At 34.3% G+C, this 20,628-nt stretch overlaps 1 protein-coding gene across 1 annotated transcript; it reads left to right on the top strand.

Annotated features, from left to right (window-relative positions):
- Positions 1–18,623: 18,623 nt before the first annotated feature.
- Positions 18,624–20,622, top strand: LOC120084211 (cold-regulated 413 inner membrane protein 1, chloroplastic-like). Its single transcript, XM_039040107.2, has 6 exons — positions 18,624–18,972; positions 19,070–19,201; positions 19,594–19,689; positions 19,886–19,950; positions 20,166–20,235; positions 20,315–20,622. Exons 1-6 carry the CDS (start codon positions 18,812–18,814, stop codon positions 20,478–20,480), a joined length of 690 nt encoding a protein of 229 aa, XP_038896035.2. The 5' UTR covers positions 18,624–18,811; the 3' UTR covers positions 20,481–20,622.
- Positions 20,623–20,628: the final 6 nt, after the last annotated feature.

The following is a 20,628-nucleotide window of genomic DNA, read 5'->3' as shown; positions in this document are numbered from 1 at the left end:
TTAATTCAAAACTAATTTTGGAATTTTCCTCTTAGTGAAGTCAATTTTTGACATTTGACCTTCAAAGCTTGGTGAACTCAACATTTGACTTTGACCAACTTTGATTAATTTCATTTAATATAAAATTAATATTAAAAAATTTAATTAATTTAATTTAGTATTAAATTCAACACTAATCTCAATGAATCCTTATTCATAGTTTTGATATATAAATCTTATTTAAATATCTCCAACTCTCTCTTTATCATTTAATTCTCAATTGAATGATACGTCGTTAAATATATGACCTATATTTAAAGTTTATCCACTAGTTTCGACTTCATCTTCCATTGTCTATTTAAAGATCAATTGATTCTCTAAGCCATCATCAGGTATGACGACCTTAGTTTCTATCAAACCCATGTAATAGTTAGGCTGTTGAACAACCCCCCTCCCACTACGTCGAGGCACTCTCAACTCTTGAGAAGGATGTGATTGGCCAGACGTACCAGTTTCATCAACAACTCTTGTTGAGGAACCAACTGGATCAACAACCCTCGTTGATCTATTTGTAGCCTCTGTAGAAATTTCATTCAATACTAACTTACTGCCAGGTTGATGATTTCTTACATGGTTCTCCTTTAAGAATGTAGCATTTGTCGATACAAAGACTTTGTCATTTTGAGGATCATAAAATAAACCACCTTTTGTTTCTTTGGAGTATCTTACAAATAGGCATACTTTTGAATGATCTTTCAACTTCTTTGGATTTTATGCCAACACATGTGCTAGACATCCCCAAATCCCAAAGTGACGTAAACTACCTTTACATCCTCTCCATAACTCATAAGGTGTTTCAGAAACACTTTTTGAGGGAATCATGTTCAAAATATTAACAACAGTCTCTACTGCATGTCCCCAAAATTAATTAGGTAATTGAGCATAGCTCATCATTGAACGAACCATGTCCAACAGAGTTCTATTTCTTGTTTCCACTATACCATTCTGTTGAGGTGTACTGGGTGTTGTGAGTTGAGACTGAATTTCGTGTTATCTCAAATCCATATACTCTCCACTTCGATCTGACTGAAGTTTTTTGGTTTTTTTACCTTACTGGTTCTCAACCTTTGCCTTATACTTCTTGAACTTTTCAAGGTTTTTGGACTTATGATGCGTTAGGTAAATATAGTCATACCTAGAATAATCATCAATAAAACTAATGAAATATTCATACCTTCCTCGTGCCTTGACATTCATCAGACCACATAGGTCTGAATGCACGAGCTCTAAGGGCTCTTTGGCTCCAAGACCTTTTCCCATAAAAGATTTTTTGGTCATCTTACCCTCAAGATAAGACTCACAAGGAGGTAAAGAGTTGTCTTCTAAGTTATTTAGGAGTCCACTTTTAACCAATCTATCAATTCTATTGAGATTCATGTGGCAAAGTCTTAAGTGTCAAAGATAGGCATTAAGCGAAATTTTTCACCTCTATTTTGGGTTTTGACTGTCTTAAACATCTCTATGTTCAAAATAGTTTTTGCCTCGGTTCGTTTTAACACATATAAGTTGTTTTCTAGTTTTGCATAACATATTTTAACACCTTTTGAAATAATGAACAATTCATTAACTTCTAAAGAAACTTTATAGTTTTGTTTTAGCAAACTTAAGATAGATATTAAATTCCTCCTCATAGCATGAACATAAAATACATTTTAAGCAAAATGAATCTATCTTCAACAAATAACTTCATATCTCCCACTTCTTTAGTTGAGACAACCTCTTCGGTCCCAACCTTAAAGATTGTCTCACCTTCAGTAAGTTGTCTCTAGGAACTGGTTTCCTGAGCGAAAGCGCAAATATGATTAGCGGTCTCTGAATCTAATATCTAGGTTAATTTATCATTTTTCACTAAACATGTTTCAACAATGAGTAAATCACATTTACTTTGTTGTACTTTCTCAACTTTCTTATCTATAACAATATAGTTTACTTTCAACATATCTAGAATATGTTTTTTAATAGAGGCTCTATCCTTTATGCTGCAGTCATAAACATTATCGAGAATATTGTTCCTGACAGATTAACCAAACAACGTTGATAACGAATCCATGATCTCTTTAGCAGAAACCATGTTCTTGAATTTCTTAGCTAGTATTTTGGATATGCTTGCTAAGATATGGACTTAAGCCTTATCATTTGCCTTAATCCATCTTTCATAAACATTCCAAATATTTTGGTTTGCATATGAGTTGGGAGTTAGTAGACATTTCTCAATTAAAACAAATTTTAAACCATTATTTGCTATTATTGCGTTTATATTCGATTTTCATATCGAATAATTATGACCGTTAAACTTATCGAAAGCAAGTAGTTGTATAGAAGAGTTCGACATGCTAAAAATATAAACAATTTCTATTGGTGAATTACTTTTAAACCCAATCAAAATTTTAGCAAAAATAATAATGTACCTAAATTTCATTATTTATTTGCAATGATACTTTAGTGAGCCATAATAGATGCTACTGAGGGGCTGTCAAATACCCATTCACTGAAGCAAGACAATCTTGACTAAATACTAGTACCAGAATAACTCTTTATTCCTATCACTTAGTTACCTTTTTTGGTCAAGAACTTATTAACACTTAGTAACTCTTGCAAATGTAACCCTCCCTTTTCGGATCCCAGATATCAGTATCAACAAGCTCTCAAATTAGAAGATAATTACTGATAATAGACCCAAGAGACTATATTCATTTATGAAGTTTGCGGTGTTTCGATCCCCATGAAACAACCATCCGAATGGGTGGTTGCTCCCAAGGCGACTTGCAGGCAAAAATGAGCATCTCATGGTGCAACTTAATAGAAGAGACCATAGGATACATTGACACATATCCTTCACCTACTTACTATGAATTACTTCCCTTATTCACCTTGCTATTGACCCATGCAAACACTTTCCGAATGGATGTCAATCATAGGGTGACTCGAAGCCAAGCATGAATTTCACGGTTTGAACTCCTAGGGATGTGAGAGTTAAAAATAATATATCGTATATATTATTAATCTCCTACTAAAGTGTTATATTTATTTTAGGTAAATATTTACTTAGGTATATTCCAGCTAATAAATACAACCTAAGTCTAGGTGTTTATCCAAATATAAAGTTTATATTTAGATTTAACCTACGATGTCTAAGTGATAAAATAATTTATTACCTCACATCGCTCACATATGCTCATAAAACCGAATTAACAACACTTAAGAACCGGCTAAAATCCCCAGGTAGTAGGTGTTCCGTAAACCGTCAACTTAAGTACCTTCAGCCTTAGACAGGATTTAGCCCGGGTGAGTTTGTAATCAAAGTTTTACAAGATAAAAACCTATTTTAATTATTTAAAACAAGTTACCATTTGTTAACCCTAGGTGAGCATGCATTTCATCTTTGTTATAGATTTTTAAAAGTCTAATTTATTTTATAACTTTTATACTTTTATAACTTAGACATTCATCCCTAATATATATCATGCATTTCATAATTTAATATAACAACTTATATTAAGACTCATGAAATTCTAAGCATGCAAATTATATTATAACACTTATAACATCAATACATTTCATATATTAATATAACAACTTATATTAATACTCATGAAATTCTAAGCATGCAAATTATATTATAACACTTATAACATACTTTTCAATGCATGCAACATGTTATCCTATGTTGGGGTTTAAAATCTACATGGCATACTTTATGCACAATCAAAATTAATATCATTAATACATATATTCACAATGCATAATTAATAAAACACACTAAAGTGGACCGATTTTAGCATCTTTGGAAAATAAACAACTAAATTATTAGAATAATAATTTAGAAACACTTCTAAACCACTCCGAACACTTTAAACCGGCCCGAACTAGATTAAAAAATCTTGAACCGGACCTCCAAAGCTTGAAAACTAGGCTGAATCGACTGAAAAAACCAAATCGGTCCAAACCGGTCTACACAGCCTAATATCAACTCTAATGACTTTGAAAAAATTATAGACTATTCTTCACACATTAAATCCCATAACAACTGGATAATTATAATAATTACAACCAAATCGAAGCTTTAAAAAAGGCCAAAATCGTAATATATCCACTTTAACCACCACACTTTTATCTCACGAAATAATGCCTACCAAGATAAAATTAATGCAAATTGAGTGCTTAAAACATGCTTTGATACCAATTGTAAGAATAAACAACGTGCATGCAAAAATAATTTGGATCTTAAGCACTCACTATAAGAATTTTGGTTATTCTCGTCGATATTTCTCCCGATGACTAAAAAAGAGTCGGTGGTTTTAACCTATCCTGGCGGTGGAAATAAGGGATCGGGATAAATATTTGTCCCCACGGTCTACGAAAAACCGTCAAGATTTTAAATACTCCCGGCGGTCTCCTAAGGAACTGTTAGACTTATAGTACTTTTGCTTGACGGTTCTATTCGACAGTTTGGCTTTTTAATTTATCCCGACGATGCGCAACAACCGTTGGGAGTTCTTATTTAAGCTTGATGGTGGTCAACCAACCGTCGGACAAGGTGTGCAGTATACAAAACTCATCTACTAGAATTTTTTATGTTAGCCCGACGATGGGTGTCGAACCGTCTGGAGTTTCTAATCAAGACTAATGGTTCCGTGTAACCGTTGGATATTCTAAGTTGTAATATAAATATAAAAAGTTTTTTTATGGGGATTTGAGAAACTTTAGCCGATGGTTCGACGACAACCATCGGGATAAGTTCATAACTACCGACGATAAGGTTTAATCGTCGGGCATTCTAAGAGTCTTTTGGAATTTGGTGAACTTGGGTCGACGGTTGTGTGGTTGAATGTCGGCAATTATAAATTATATCCTGACGGTGTTTGTCAACCGTTGGGCATTCTAAGAGTCTTTTTAAAATTTGGTGAACTTTGATCGACGGTTGTGTCAGAACACCGTCAGGATTGCGAATCTTTTTGGAATTTGGTGAACTTCGACTGACGGTTGTGTCAGACTACCATTGGGATTGTGAAGTTCCACTGATGGTGCGTGGGTGATCGTCGGCAGTTGTAAACTATATCCCAACGGTGTTCAGTAACTGTCGGGCGCTCGAAGATTCTTTTTGGAATTTGGTGAACTTTGGCTGACGGTTGTGTCATAACACCGTCGGGATTGCGAGTCTTTTTAGAATTTGGTGAACTTCGGCTGACAGTTATGTTAGACTACTGTCAAGATTTTGAAATTCTATCGACGGTGAGTGCGTGACTGTCAACACTTATTAACTATATCCCGACGGTCTGGCAGACAACCATCGGGAAAAAGTTTGATATAAATAGCCCTAATTCTTCTTCTCCCCGATTCTTCTTCTTCCCCTCTCCGCATGCCCGTTCTTCTCCCCATCCTCGTTTTGGAACTTTGGTTGTCTGATTTCCACCTCGATTTCGTTCGTCCATCACTGCTTGGTCCCCCTCGAGTTCCATCCGGTTGCCGTCTTCGATTTCCCTTTCGCCAGACAGGTAACTTCGATTTCCCCCTCGCCAGATTGTTTTTTTTTTTTTTTAAATTTATTCATTAGCTCTATTATTCTTTCATTTTGAGGATCGATAACTCATGCACAATATGAAAGCTATCGTTTTTTTCTTACCAATAACTATATGTCTTGTTTCTATTTTTCTATTTGTATGATTTTTCAACTTATTGAACTGAGAACTGAACAAATATTTTTTGTTTTCCCTGTCCCTGAACTGAAAAATTCAATGTTTTTTTAATTAAAAAAAAGAAAAAAAAACTGAACCAAACTAGCTGGTCCAATCCAGTTTATACCTAGAAAGTCATACTTTCATGTTATAATAAAACATGCTAAAAAGACTTGTGTTAGTTTATGAGAATAATTTAAAATAAGTAGATAACGTGGCCAGATCACAGGAAAATATCAGAGTCATTAAATTTTGAATTCTGGACCTGGAGCATTAGATCAATAGAGCTCAATTGTTGAGATATTAGGCCTATGCATACAAAATATTACTTGTTTCGATAGAAAATGCTCCGTACCAATAAAATTATTCTAATTGTCCATTTTAAATCTAATTGATGAAGACATTCTTATTTATATATATTAATGATCTTCCCAACTTCTAATTAATGTGAGGCCATGTCCTTGACTTTATCCATAATTATGTGGTTTAGAACATTAATTCATGTGATACCATGCTGTTTTCCTTAAAATGCAATACCAAATAAAGAGCAAAATTAATATTTTTATATAGAGTTTGAAAGATTAAAATATCCATCAAGAAAGATAAATGAGTGAAGACCAAATATATTAAATACATGAGGTAGCGACTTCGGCATCTTCTTTGCGACGTTCTCAGTTGGAAAGAGTCTTTTCCAGCTTCTACTCAGTATGAGTTGCATTTTGAAACACATAATTCCATAAGATAAAATAGGAAATCATGATGTCATTTAGTAATATAATTCATAACGTAAATCCAATCTGAAATTACATTTATAAAGTGAAGTATGAAAAGAAAATGAAAGTAGAAAAATCAATAAAGTTGATTCCAACAAAATGGACGTGCATATTTAATGGTTGGCAACCAAAAACCTATAATACAAGTTGATTCAAACAAAGTGGACTTGCATCACTAGCGTAATTAAACAAAGGTTTCATACAAGGGTTTTATGGTATGTCTTTTTTCATATTTTATATATTTATTATTATTCAAAACTGGGTTGCCTTTTGAAATTATGTGTGAGAGTGGAAATCATTGCACAACAAAGATAAGCAGTAAAGGCCTAAAATTTAATCGTTATTAGTCTAGATTGATAATTTAGATTAGCATACTAAAATTGAATCTAACGTTGTAAGGATTAGGTAAATTTTGGTTTTCATAAAATTGTTCTAGGAAAATAGTCTAGATATAGGATTTTGAAACTATCTCAAAACATCTCGAGCCTTTCTACCCTTAGATCTACTTTTATAATAGCAAATTGTATTTAATACAACAGTAGTTTATAGGCAAGCCAATAATAAGATACTTATCTCAAAGTTAAGCCCAAAGATGTTAGCAATTAAACCCATTAAAGTAATCTTGCTTCTAGCTTTTCTCAAACTTCGAGTTAGGTCCTAGGACATAAGGCAAAATAATCCTAATTTTAACCATCAAACCCAAATTCATTCGTAAAATTATTTTAGAAGCCTTCACTTCACTTACACAATTAGCACCTTGATCCAAATCGTCTCCTAAACTCACAAGTTATCCAAGATTTAAACAAGAAATTCATGAATCTCAATAAAGGCTTACCCATAATCCAACTTTTATGAAATTAAAAGTTAGAAATTGAAACTATATGTTCTAATATAACTAATTGTCTAAATCATACAGGTTCAACTTATTGCACATATTATTAAGAATGGATAAAGAGTGGATTAAGATTAGGAACAAGTTATCAACTGAGTATGCAGAAGGAGTATATTGATTCCTTGATGTTGCAAAACTTCATATTAATAAGTCGGGAAAAACAAGATGTCCATGCAAAAAATGTATGAATGCTAGATGGGAGCCAATAGATGGAGTTGAACGACATTTATTCATTAATGGAATTTCTCCATCTTATCATCAATGGGTATATCATGGAGACCCACTCACTTGTCTAGGGGATACGAGAGTCACACATCTCAATCGACACATGATGATAGATTAAGTACGACAGAGATGAATGTGAAGAAAATGAAATTCCGAATATTATAAATGATCTATAGTGTCCAATTGCTGATGTAAATGAAGAAGAAAACGAGGATGAGATGTACACTAATGCCCAAGAAATAGATAACAATTCAAGCTTATTTGAAGACTTAATGAATGAAGCACACAATCAGTTGTACCCTGTTGTACAAATTTCTCGTCATTGTTATTCTTGATGAAGTTGATGCATATTAAGGTTCTTAGCGGTTGGACTAACAAGTCGTTTGATTTGTTACTTGAATTGTTAAAAGAAACATTTCCCATTGGAGCATCTATACCTAGTTTATTTTATGAAGCTAAAAGAAAATTACGTGACTTAGGACTTGGTTATGAGTGTATTCATGCTTGCAAATATGATTGCATCCTATATTGGAAAGAATTTGTTGATTTGCAATAGTGTCCAGTATGTGGTGAATCTCGGTACAAAGTTGAATCTAAAAAAAGTAAAAAGATTCCACATAAAATTTTACGACATTTTCATTTAATACCAAGATTGAAGCGATTGTTTGCATCTGAGCATATTGCACCTGAAATGAGGTGGATAAAGATAAACGTGTTGAAACTAATGGAATGTTGCGACATCCAGCTGATGCTGAAGGGTGGAAGCATTTTGATCATGAATTTCTTCAGTTTGCTTTAGACCCACGTAATGTTCGTTTAGGACTAGCTTCAGATGGATTCAATCCATTCGGGAATGTGATTACTTCATAAAGTATGTGGCCAGTGGTGCTCATTCCTTACAATTTGTCACCTTGAAAATGCATGAAAGAGACAAATTTCATTGTCTCCTTTCTTATACTCAGTCCAAAATCTCTTGGAAAAGAAATTGATATTCACTTACAACCATTGATTGAAGAGTTAAATGAGTTATGGAATGATGGTGTGCACACTTACGATTGTGTTAGCAACGAATACTTTCAACTACATGCTTGCATATTGTGGACTATTAACGACTTCCCTGCATATGGTGACCTATTTGGATAGAGTGCCAAAGGTTACCAAGCATGCCCTATTTGTAAAGAGGATACATCATCAATGAGGCTAAGAGGAAAACAATGTTTTATGGGACATCAACGTTATCTTCCAGATAATCACAATTGGTGCAAAAGCAAACAATTTGATGGAAAAGTGGAACGTAGACCTCCTCCAGTTGACATGGATGGAGAAGATATTTTACGAGAGGTGAACTTGTTAAACTTTCCCGTACTTAGAAAACATCCAAAGAAACATGATAAAAAACGGAAACGAAGTTTAAATTGGAATGAAAAAATATATATTTTTCCAACTTCCATATTGGTCAAAACTTTTATTGAGATATAAGTTGGATGTTATGCATATTGAAAAGAATATTTGTGATAATTTGGTAGGCACATTGTTAAATATTGAGGGAAAGAATAAGGATACAACTAATGCTCGTTTGGATTTAGAAAATCTAAATATACGGAAAAAAACTACACCTACAAAAAGTACGAGACAAAGTTGTAAAGCCACATGTTGCATACGCATTGACTACTAATGAAAAAGTTGCATTCTGTAAGTGGATGAAATCAGTCAAATTTCCTGATGGGTATGTATCCAATATATCAAGGTTGTGAGTGAGAAAGATGGAAAGCTATGGGGGTTAAAAACTCACGACTCACATGTTCTACTTTAGAGACTTTTTCCAATTAGTGTTCGAGCATACTTGAAAAAAGACGTGTCCACTATTGTCATTGAGTTATGCAAATTTTACTGTGATCTATGTGCAAAAACAATATTTATAGGGGATTTGGATCGACTACAAAGAGACATTATAATCATACTTTGTAAGTCAGAAAAAATATTTCCATCGGCATTTTTTGATGTAATGGTGCACCTAACAATCCATTTGCCCTATGAAACAAAAGTTGCAGGTCGAGTTAGTTATAGTTGAATGTACCTTATTGAAAGAAGCTTACAGACATTGAAACAATATGTAAGAAACAAAGCACGTTCTGAGGGTTCTATAACAGAAGCATATATAATGAATGTTGGAATTTTGTTCTTTGTACATAACTAGAATTGAGACAAGGTTCAATAGAGATGAAAGAAATGATGATAGACTTCTAGAGGATAAGATATGTGGTGAATTTTCGATGTTCAAACAAAATGTGTGACCATTAGGAGCACCAAGAGTAAGGACATTATTGAGAGAAGAAAAATGCAGTGCACATTGGTACATCTTGAACAATTGTATGGAAATTAAAGCTTATCGAACGTAAGTTTTGAACATTCTATTGTAATTGATTATTTTGATACAAAGTGTGAAATATAAAATTGAGTCACGTCTCTTACTTATATGCAATATTTGAGACTAATTCGACATGAAGCTCAAAGTGAGGATGATTTATATAGAAGGTACCAACGAGGTTTTCCTGATTGGTTCAAATCTCATGTAAGTATGGGTTTAAAAGACCAATAAAAAATCAATTGACTACTAATGACAGGTGACATTACTTTTGAACAGGTTCTTTCATTGCATGAAAATGGAGATATGTCTGATGACATATATTCACTAGCGATGGGGCCAAGTTCAGAAGTGCGCTCATATAGTGGATGCATTGTTAATGGAGTATGCTATCATAGTATTAAGCGTAATAATTGTTGGAGTACACAAAATAGCGGGATCATGGTGTCTTCAGAAAGTGAAGGTGGAGGTGATCTCCATAATTTCTATGGTGTTGTTAATGAAGTATTGGACTTTCAGTATGCCAAGAGAAGACTTGTAATTATGTTTAAGTATACTTGGTTCGATACAGACCCTAAAAAGACCAATAGAGTATACATGGATTTGGGGTATATATCAATTAATACAACTCGTCATTAGTTTGTTAACGAACCTTTTGTATTTTCCAGTCAAGCCAAACAAGTATTTTACATCAACGATCCTAAATATGATAATAATTGGAAAGTGGTGCAAATAGCCCAAAACAAGCATGTGTGGGACATGACAAAAGCAGAAGAACGTGAGAATGACCAACATGAGTTGTTAGAAGTGGTGAATAGTATTACTTGTACAATTAATGAATCAATGAATGATATCAGTTTATGTAGAGTTGATATTGATCCTATAGTCGTAGAAGAACAGATAATTCAGTGAGTAGTGACTTCATAAATGACGATGAAAAGGATGTACAATCATCTTCTAATAAGAGCTTGAGTTTCGATGAACATCTTAATGATACAGAATAAGCATGTAAATATGTATTTTCTCCATGAGCATGTAGGTTACACACTTGTTTCTTTTTCATTTCATAACTTACATATTGTTGTATACCATATATATTATTGTTTACATAAGAACAATGGTAGGCCATACTGATGAGGAGGCAATACTGGAGTACTTACAATCGGAGCATATTGGCGCATCATCCTCTATGGGAGATAATACAGGTTATTTTTAGATCCACATTTTTATATAAACTAATGTTTCATTAAACTAACGACGTATAATTTCTTCAGAGTCTGGTTGTACGACTACTAGGGCTGGACGTGGATATTTTGGAAATGTTGATATGGATAAATATGTTCAAAAATTTGAGAGAATTTCTATTGAGATCGACCTTGAATTGGAGAAGCCAACTTGCAACAATGCAACGAGGTTTAGCAATGCTATTGGTACCAACATTCAATAATCTTTTTTCGTTCGTTATGGATCATGGATAGAGGTACCAATAGAAACACGAGAGCTTGTTAGAGTCGATTATTGGAAAGATGGTCAATTTATATTTTACAAATTATATATGCATCGGCTTCCATACTAATTAGTTTTTCTTTTTTTTTTTTTTCTTAATTCAAAATCATTTTATGTTAGACTTGACCAACAAACTGGTCAATGATTTCATCGATGAATAAATGAAAAATTTGTTCAAAGAGTATGGGGGGAACTACACAAACACTACAAAAAATATACAAGTCCTGAAGAGGCACGAGCACACCCACTTGATGACCTTAAAGACGACATAGAGGAATGACACTTTCTATGCAATAAGTTTGAATCCATCCACTGGAAAGTAATAATTTTTGTGTTTTTTTTTTTTTTGTTTATTTACATTTCAATGACTCATTTCATCTTAATTTCTCATTTTTTTAGAAAGTGGCAGAGACGAATCAAAGGAATAGGTTAGTCATACAACTGGTTATAAGACTTTCATACACATAAGGGAGTCTATAGTAAGCTGGTTAAAGTACACTCATACAGCTGATAAAAGTACACTCCATTTTTCAATTTCTTCATAGAATGGATTCACAAGTAACTGGTTAAAGTACACTCATCTTAATATCTCATTTTCTTGTAAATTGTTTTACAGAAAGGACCCGATGGTCAAACAATGGACCTAATGGACTTATTTAAGCAAACACACTATAAGAGTGATAACATGTTTGTTAATCAGGCTGCGAATGATGCATATGTAAGTTTTTATTCCTCAATGTAACTTTATTCATATAAAATTTTCATATAATAATTAGTCTTAATTATTGATATAAAGTCAAATGGTTAAGCTGGGAGAATCCTTCACCTAAGAAGGGTTTGAATGAATATCGGAAGAAGAAATATGCAAGCAGGTGTTGGACACAGGAGTGGTCCTTCGTAGGACACCAAAGGGTAAAAAAGTGAAAAAATCTAAGGGATCATCGTCCAGTCATCTTCATCAAGAATTATAGATAGGCAATAATAAGAGATAGAATCCTTAAAAGCTAGATTGACTAGATTGGACGAATAGGATGGCAAAAGACAATCGGAGATAGAGGATATGAAAGTTATGCTCTTACAGCTCATGAAAGATAGATCGAACTAGGTATGAGCTCTTCGACTTTCGTAGTAAACTTAATTATAAGATTGTGTATGTTGTTATCCTACCGTTATGGTAACAACATAAATGTATAGATATGTGTTTCAGTTGGTTTGTATATTACGATTGAGAATAATTTTGGGGGGTGAGGGGTGGTAGGTGTTTCAATTGAGTGTGTAAGTTAATTTATTTCAGTTAATTGTGTAAGTTAGTTTGTTTATTAATAATTTTGGGAGGGGTGTTTCAGTTGATTGTATAAGTTAGTTAGTTTAATTGTGTAAGTTAGTTTGTTTCAGTTGATTGTGTAAGTTAGTTTTTTTTTTTTTTTTGGGGGGGGGGGGGGGGGGGGGAAGGTGTTTAAGTTGATTATGTAAGTTAGTTTAATTGTGTAAGTTAGTTTGTTTCAATTGATTGTATAAATTAGTTTGTTTCAGTTGATTGCATATCTATATTTAAGTACAAGGTATGATTGAGTTGATTTGTTGACTTTTTGGGTTTATGATTGAAGTAAGTTGATTTCTTTATGATTTAGGTAGGTTGGTTTTTAGGTTTGTTTATGATTAAGGTAAGTTGATTTCTTAGTTTGTTTATGATTTAGGTAAATTGGTTTGTTTATGATTGAGGTAAGTTGGTTTGTTTAGTTGAGATTGGTATATAGTATATTGAGCATTAAACTTATTTAAATTTGTATTTTGTAGGTATCTGGAGATTTTTATTGAAGACACATCTCTCGGAAAGCATATTTAGGTTGTAGATTTTTGTTAATGTTATTTTGGATTTAGGAATTGTGCATCTCCCAATATGTACTTTGTTATCATGTAATGTTTTTCTCGATTAAGAAATTGTGGATGTTATAGAAACTCTTGGATTAAGGTTGTAGATTCAAACGTATTTTCTATATATTATTAATCTATTATGAACATTTACTTCATTTTGGCAATCTTATTTTAGTTTGATTGATATTTGTAAGATTCAAACAAGTATGACATTTGGAAAAAAAAAAAAACAGATCTAAAAAAAGAAAATAAATAAACAGATTTAAATAGGTATTCAAATCTGTTGATTTATTTAAAGAAATTCCGATGGTCTCCCAACGATGACTAGACACCGTTAGGATTTAAAGATATCCCGACGGTGGCTAGAGACTGTCGGGGTAAAGGATATAGCCTGATGGTCTCTAACCGTCGGGTGATAGATACATCCTGACGGTCCACGTCACCGTCAGGCAAAAGTAAAACGCCCGACAGCACCCTCACCATCGAGATATTATCCCAATGGTTCAAAAACCGTCGGGCTAATAGTCCAATCCCGACGGTATACCGTCAGGGGTTGTGCCCTTTTCCCGATGACTTTCTTCAGGGTTGGGGAAAAAGTCCCATCCTTATCTGTCGAGATAATTCTTTTCCCCTACGGCAGAGCTTCCAAATCGTGGGGAAAGGTTTTTCCGACGAAGCTTCCCTAACAGTTTGCCGACAACGTTTCAACCGTTGGGAAAGTGGTCCTGACGGTCTTTTTAGCTTTTGCCGACAGCCCCCAGCATCGAGATTAACCTAAATTCTTGTAGTGACTCTAAATTTCATTCATTTTAAAGATAAAACATGCATGTAAATAACTTTGAAATTAGGGTTTGAGCTACAACATCTGTAACTCCAAATTGACCACAATTTTCGCTCTAATCTTCTCACGAACCAATTGTTAACCACCACGAGGGTTTTCTCAACTATTTTTCGACCTTAGAACGGGATGGTGGGATCCAATGAGTGACTAAATTATGGATGAATTTAGAATAGAAATTGAGAGAGAATTGATGACTTAAATTCTAAAACTCTTTTAGAATATCTAAGTTGCCAAGAAGAATTTGTTTTTCAACTAACTTGAAAATCACCAAAATGGCCAAGAACTTTAATCATTATGAAAACATCCTATTTATAAAGCAATTACATGCAACTCATGCAAAATTGAGTTAATCAAATTTTGACACTTCAAAATGCACTCAATTTAGTAGGATAAGTGACATTTTGTGGAATCAACACTTTGCCAAGTGATTTACTCACTAATTTACTAAAAATTAGTTATTTTCCCTAAAAATCACTATAGTCAACATTTTGACAACTATTTTGAAGTCAACATTTGACTTTAGTCAAATTTTAATTAAATATAGTTTTAATTCAAAATTAATTCAAACTAATCTTGGAATTTCCCACTTAGTGAAGTCAACTTTTGATCTTTGACCTTCAAAGCTTGGTGAGCTCAACATTCGACTTTGACCAATTTTGATTAATTCCATTTAATTCAAAATTAATTCTAACTTTAAATCAAATTAATATTAAATAATTCATTAAACAACTTAAATAATCTAATTTAATATTCAATTATTAAATCCAATAATCTCGATGAATCCTTATTCATAGTTTTGATATTTAAATCTTATTTAAATATCTCAAACTCTCTCTTTATCATTCAATTATCAATTCAATGATATGCCGTTAAATATATCACATATATTTAATGCTTATTCCCTAATTCAAATATGAACACTTCAAACTCACTCGTCACACTATTCTAAGGTTTAGTCTGAGATGAGCTAGCAGAGGAACCTAATGGACCTACAAATCAAGAGCTCCAACGTTTAAAGATTAATTGGCTAAATTCATTTAATCGAATTAACCAACATTTGTTAACTACTGGGACACTCCACTAAAGCCTGGTAGCTGCACTCTCCTCACTGTATATATATTTTTGTCCACTTGATTTAACTATGATCAGTAAGTTGGTCTTTCACAGGTTGTTCGTATTTACAACTAGGTTAAATTATCGTTTTAGCCCTGTAATACATCTTGCTCCTTAATTCTCCACTAACCCACTAATGAACAATTGGTTTATGGTTCCACCAATAAACCGAGTCTCTCTCAGTCGTAGAGAGAGCGGGACCCTTTGTTCAAGATTAGGAGTTAGTACTTAAAGGAACAACCTATATGTTAACCCTGAAATCAGGTAAGAGTGAATTCCATCTTAGGGGACTATGCCCTCAACTATCTACCCAGTCTTACCCCTAAAATGAGAGGCTTATTGAGCAGCGATGTTGAGCCACTCTCACCCATGCAGATTAAAGGATAATCCCGAATAAACAGGAGGTCATAGTTAGCTCAGGATTAAGATCGAGTTACCTTAGGTCATCGAAATGAAATAGTCGGCTTTAAACAGTAAACAATGTTATAAAAAAAAGTCACTATTTCATAGTTTGGTCTCATGCGAACATCTTTTGCATAGGATGCACCCACTCACATGTCTTTACATGAACGATTCAGGATCACATCGTTTGTCTTAAATACAATGTGGACCGCATCCATAATATTTTCAAGATAAGATATCCAGCTCTATCCCTATACCCATAGACTGTTTTGCCTATATACTCAAACTTGATCCACTTTTATGTCTCTACATAAAGTTCAAGTATTCATGCTATAGCCATGGGTTCGTTAGTCTATTGGATTTAGGCTTTAATAAGTGTAATTTACATATTCAATAACAATTTTACTGAATATACCTCAATAACATATTTATTGAAAAACAGAATACGTTTAATGTTTACAAATTGCAAGTTTTAGGACATATAACCCAACTTTTGTCTTAAGGTTAAGCACATTTACCAGTTTTTGGACACAACATTTTCACAGCTACCGCTATCTATTATTACTTGGCATACCTTATTATTTATTGTGCACCGAGTCCGAAAAAATAGTGTTTCTTTGTGGATGCCTTTCTTGTTTATATGTGAGGAGGATCTTTTGAATGATGCAAGAAAGTTGGTCCGCATCATTTACTTGTAAAAAATTTACATCTTCATCGGAATCTTAGTGTTCTTGCACCGAATCTTCCTCTTTGTGAATAATTAGAGTTATCCTCTGTGGGCATTCGTTTGAAAGATGTCCTTGCAGTCCACATCGAAAGCATTTACTTAGAGTAGGACGGTTATAGGGGTTAAGATTTTTTATAAGACTAATACCATCATTACCTTTGCTTATGGATACTCCCTTCTTGGGTTGGTCTTCTTTTCGAACCATGGAATTTCTGTCTTGAGAAGTAGGAGATTTGTTGGGTTCAAGATTTGGTTTTTTGTAAGCATTCTGTTGCTTTCCCCATGTGAAGCAATTGGAGAAGTTCTTGACTAAAATTGCTTCTTCTTCTTCTTCAATCTTGGTAACTAGAGCAATGGTGTTTACAAGGTAGGCTAAAGGATGTAGATTAACAATTTTCTTGATGTCTTCTCAAAGTCCAAACACAAATCTTGCAATTTGTTGCTGCTCAGTTTCATGCAAGTTATTTCTTGCACCTAGGCGATGGAATTCCTCAATATAATCAGTAATGGAGCGTTCTCCTTGACGACATTGTTGGTACTTATTATAAAGTATTTGCTGATAGTTCATGGGAAGGAATTGTTTTTTCATTAAACACAACATTTTAGGCCAACTTCGAATGGGAGATTTACCATAATACCTCCAATTATTCTCAATTTGCTCCTACCATGTGGAAGTATCGCTTTGAAGCTTATATGCAACCAATCGAACCTTCTTTTTCTCTGCGGTGTTAGTGTAAACAAAGAAGTTTTCTACGTTTTTTACCCAATCGAGGAACCTTTCAATATCCGTACGACCATTAAAAGGTGGCAGATCCATTTTGATCTTGTAGTCGGGTTGTTCTTAGAACTCTTGGTCTCCCACTTACTTTTCTTGAAAATCTTTGATGCGTTTCTTGCACCAGAACTTCATCATCTTTCAAGGAGTCAGAATAATCTCCCATAAAAAGGGGCAAAGAAAGGTCATTAAACCGTATCATTCTACATTTTTTAGGGTTATCTTGAAGATTAGCTCTACCTTCGGTGGGAATTCTTGGAGCCAACGGGGTGGAAGTGAAGGAATTGATTTGGAATGTAAGGTTTTTTATGGCTTTGGTGATGGTAGAGAGTTGTTTGTTGATGTCGACAACTGCAGGTTCAACATCATTCAAGCGACCTTCGAGGGTGGAAGAAGCTTCTGCAACCATGGTGATTGAAGGGAAAGAGATCTGAATTTGACAAAAGTCAGCCTTGGATCGAGGGCTCTAATACCACTTGATGCACACACAAGCAAAGAAAAATTACCTCAAATCTTATTCAACCTATCAAATGATACAAAGTTGCCCTTTATATAGGGTGGTAGCGAGTTACATTATACTAAAGGTGATCGGTTTAGTAGGTAACCAGTTCTACAATCAAATTCAAAGGAAAATATAGTTAAGCTTTAAAATAACTAACAAAAGATTATGTTTCTACATCACTGAGGATGACTGTGTTTGGTTTGGCCCTCCCCATGGTTCTTCTAAAATGAATTTTAATGCGACATTCTTGAATGGTGATGTGGGAATCAGAGCTATTGTGTTGTCACTCTAATGATGATGTTATGCTTGCTAGGGGAAGTTGTTTTCTTTTGATGACTCACTGAGGCTATTGTTCTGTATGTAGAACTTTTCAAAGCTCTTGAAGTTAGCTTAACCTTATATCGGCTAAAACAAATCCTCACGAACGAGGTTTAGGCCTTTGTTCATTTCGTGATAATTGAATAATTTCTTGAGGTTTATTTAAGGAGTAATTCTGTTACTCACTACTCAACTTCTCACGTTCAATTCCGATATGTAAAGATATGGTTTAAAGATCACCCTCAATGGACTGATTATCCTCTTCTAATCTATATATTTCTTGAAGTTTTTTTAGGGGAAGATTTCTTTAAGTTTGTTTTGTGTTTTGTTTCATACTGTTATACTAAAAAATAGGGTTGATCATGATAAACTGAAAAATCGAGTAGATGGTCGAAACGTCGGTCGGAGAAAGAGATAAGTCGGTGTCGATTTTCCGACCAAAACTGGCCGACCGATCAATTTTTACTTCTCATCGGACGGGATCAGTTTAAATATTTATTAAACCAATCATAGTCGGTTCGATGGCAGTTTGGTTGAAAAACCAACTTCGACTAACCGATGCTAATTACTTAAAAAAAAAAAAAAAAAAAGTGGCGGTTTGATGAATACCTTCTATTCGGCTTTGGGGAGGACAGCCGGCGGCCCGGCTCCGGTTTTTTCACGTTCATCAGTTGGGCGAGCAACAGTTTCCTTGTTGAATCAAAACTCGAATCAAGAGTATTGTTTCCAGTCCAAAATCCGAGAGAAGATAGAGGCTGAACCAAGCAAAGGAAGAAGGTGGAAATGGTTTGTGTATCTTTATCTTCTGCTGTTTCACTTTACAATCCCTCTCTCTATAGATCCAAGCTCTCCGTTCCTCTCTCGCTAAGATCTTCACCGCCAAATGCAAAGCTCTCGTTCAGTCCTGCCGCTAAACAGAGTTCCATCTGTTACAATCCGCTTAGGTAATTCGAGGCTCCGGAATCCTGCTAGATTGATTGAGTAGTAATGGTTTTGGTTTAATAAAATTGAGATTTTTAAAAAAGGAAAGTTGTGAATCAGGTTTGCTGTCGGTAGCGAGGGGATTGCGACGGCTGCGATTACCAAGAAGAGGAGTCGTGGTTTAAGTGCTATTTGTTACGCTATGCCCGTTAACGCCCGCACTCTTCAGTGGATCTCCACCATTTCTTCTGCGTAATTCTCCCTTCTCTCTATCAGATTCTCGTGTAATTGTATACAAGCACCATCTCGTCTAATACATGATCTTATTATATCTTTGGAACTGTGCTTTTATTTATCGTTGTTTTGCTTCTCAACTATATGGAATTTACTACTTTTAATCTTCGAGGTACGTTTCTGTGGAATCAGCACTGAATGCTCAATTTTAACCAATACTCAGATGGGTTTGTAAATGCTTTGCTACAATTCCTTTTATTGCGGTAGATAATTATTTTCATTTAAGTCGATAGCATTCAGTGGCTACTTTTATATCGTCAATATGCCACCACTTTCGTTTTCATCTGCTGTTTTAGAACCCATTGCACGAATCAAAGTATAATTTTTAAAACCTTAAGTTTCTTCACCAGGGTTTTAATGCTAGCAAAGGGGACTGGGATTCAGAAGTCATTTATTGTTCCGCTATTTGCTCTTCTGGCACCTGCAAGTGTTGTCTCGTGGATTAAGTAAGCCTCGTGAAAATCCTCTGTGTATTACTGCCCCGTTTCTCCTTACGATCACATAGATACATTGACTGTCTTCAAGAAAATCATCTTCAAGAATTCTCTCTATTCAGTATCTATCAGTATGATGCCAAGATTTATGAGGAATTAGTTCCAATTTATAAATGGGTCAATGTTTTGGTTCTAACTTCTATTTCAGAGGAGAATATGGCATTTGGAGCGCTTTTCTGGCACTTCTTGTTCGACTGTTCTTCTTTATCCCCGGTATAATCTTCTGTCTCCTTCACTGGATAGCTAATGAATTTAATTGCTAGTTATCACACTTTATCTTGTAAGGAACCTTAGTTTATAGCTTAGCTAGAAACGTATTAGTTTGAACCTCATTTTATTCAATCAACTAAAAGGGTTCCACTCTGTACAATCCATTGATTTCGTAGATAATTCATAGGAAGTCGGATGCTGGGTTCTTTTGGATGTAGGTGAATTGGAGATACCATTCATATCGTTACTTTTGGTGATTGTGGCCCCATATCAAGTCCAAAGCTTAAGGTAAACATTTAAACTTTTAATCAGATTGAGCTTTATAATTTTTCCAATCTCAGGATCTGATTATTATCTGTAATTGCAGGGGAACTCAAGAAGGAAACATTATCTCCCTAATGATAGCAGCATATTTGGCCTTTCAGCATTTCTCTAGAGCGGGCAGCTTTCGGAGAGCTTTTGACCAGAATTCAATTGTTGCAACAGTAGCAGTCATTTGTATTACTGCTGTCTCATTTCTGCTCGTGATCTAAGTTCCTTAGTCACTCCCAAGTAAACCTTATCGGTTAAATCTTCAATAAACACTATTGGTCATCCTGTAATAGTTGCACAATAGTCAGAATGTACAGACTTTCCCTTTTGTGTTTATAAATGCTATAAAGAAATTTTCCTTTCTTCGTG

The sequence above is a fragment of the Benincasa hispida genome, chromosome 8, assembly GCF_027475165.1.
Source record: "Benincasa hispida cultivar pf3 chromosome 8, pf3_genome.v1.1, whole genome shotgun sequence".
Taxonomy (NCBI): Eukaryota; Viridiplantae; Streptophyta; class Magnoliopsida; order Cucurbitales; family Cucurbitaceae; genus Benincasa; species Benincasa hispida.
This window is presented reverse-complemented; position numbering and strand designations above follow the sequence as displayed.

Bases quoted from the DNA above. Each gene is read 5' to 3' on its own strand.
- LOC120084211 (XM_039040107.2), top strand. From the start codon at position 18,812: ATGGTTTGTGTATCTTTATCTTCTGCTGTTTCACTTTACAATCCCTCT. The intron at 18,973-19,069 runs GTAATTCGAGGC...GTTGTGAATCAG, and splicing joins ATCTGTTACAATCCGCTTAG to GTTTGCTGTCGGTAGCGAGG. The intron at 19,690-19,885 runs GTAAGCCTCGTG...CTTCTATTTCAG, and splicing joins AGTGTTGTCTCGTGGATTAA to AGGAGAATATGGCATTTGGA.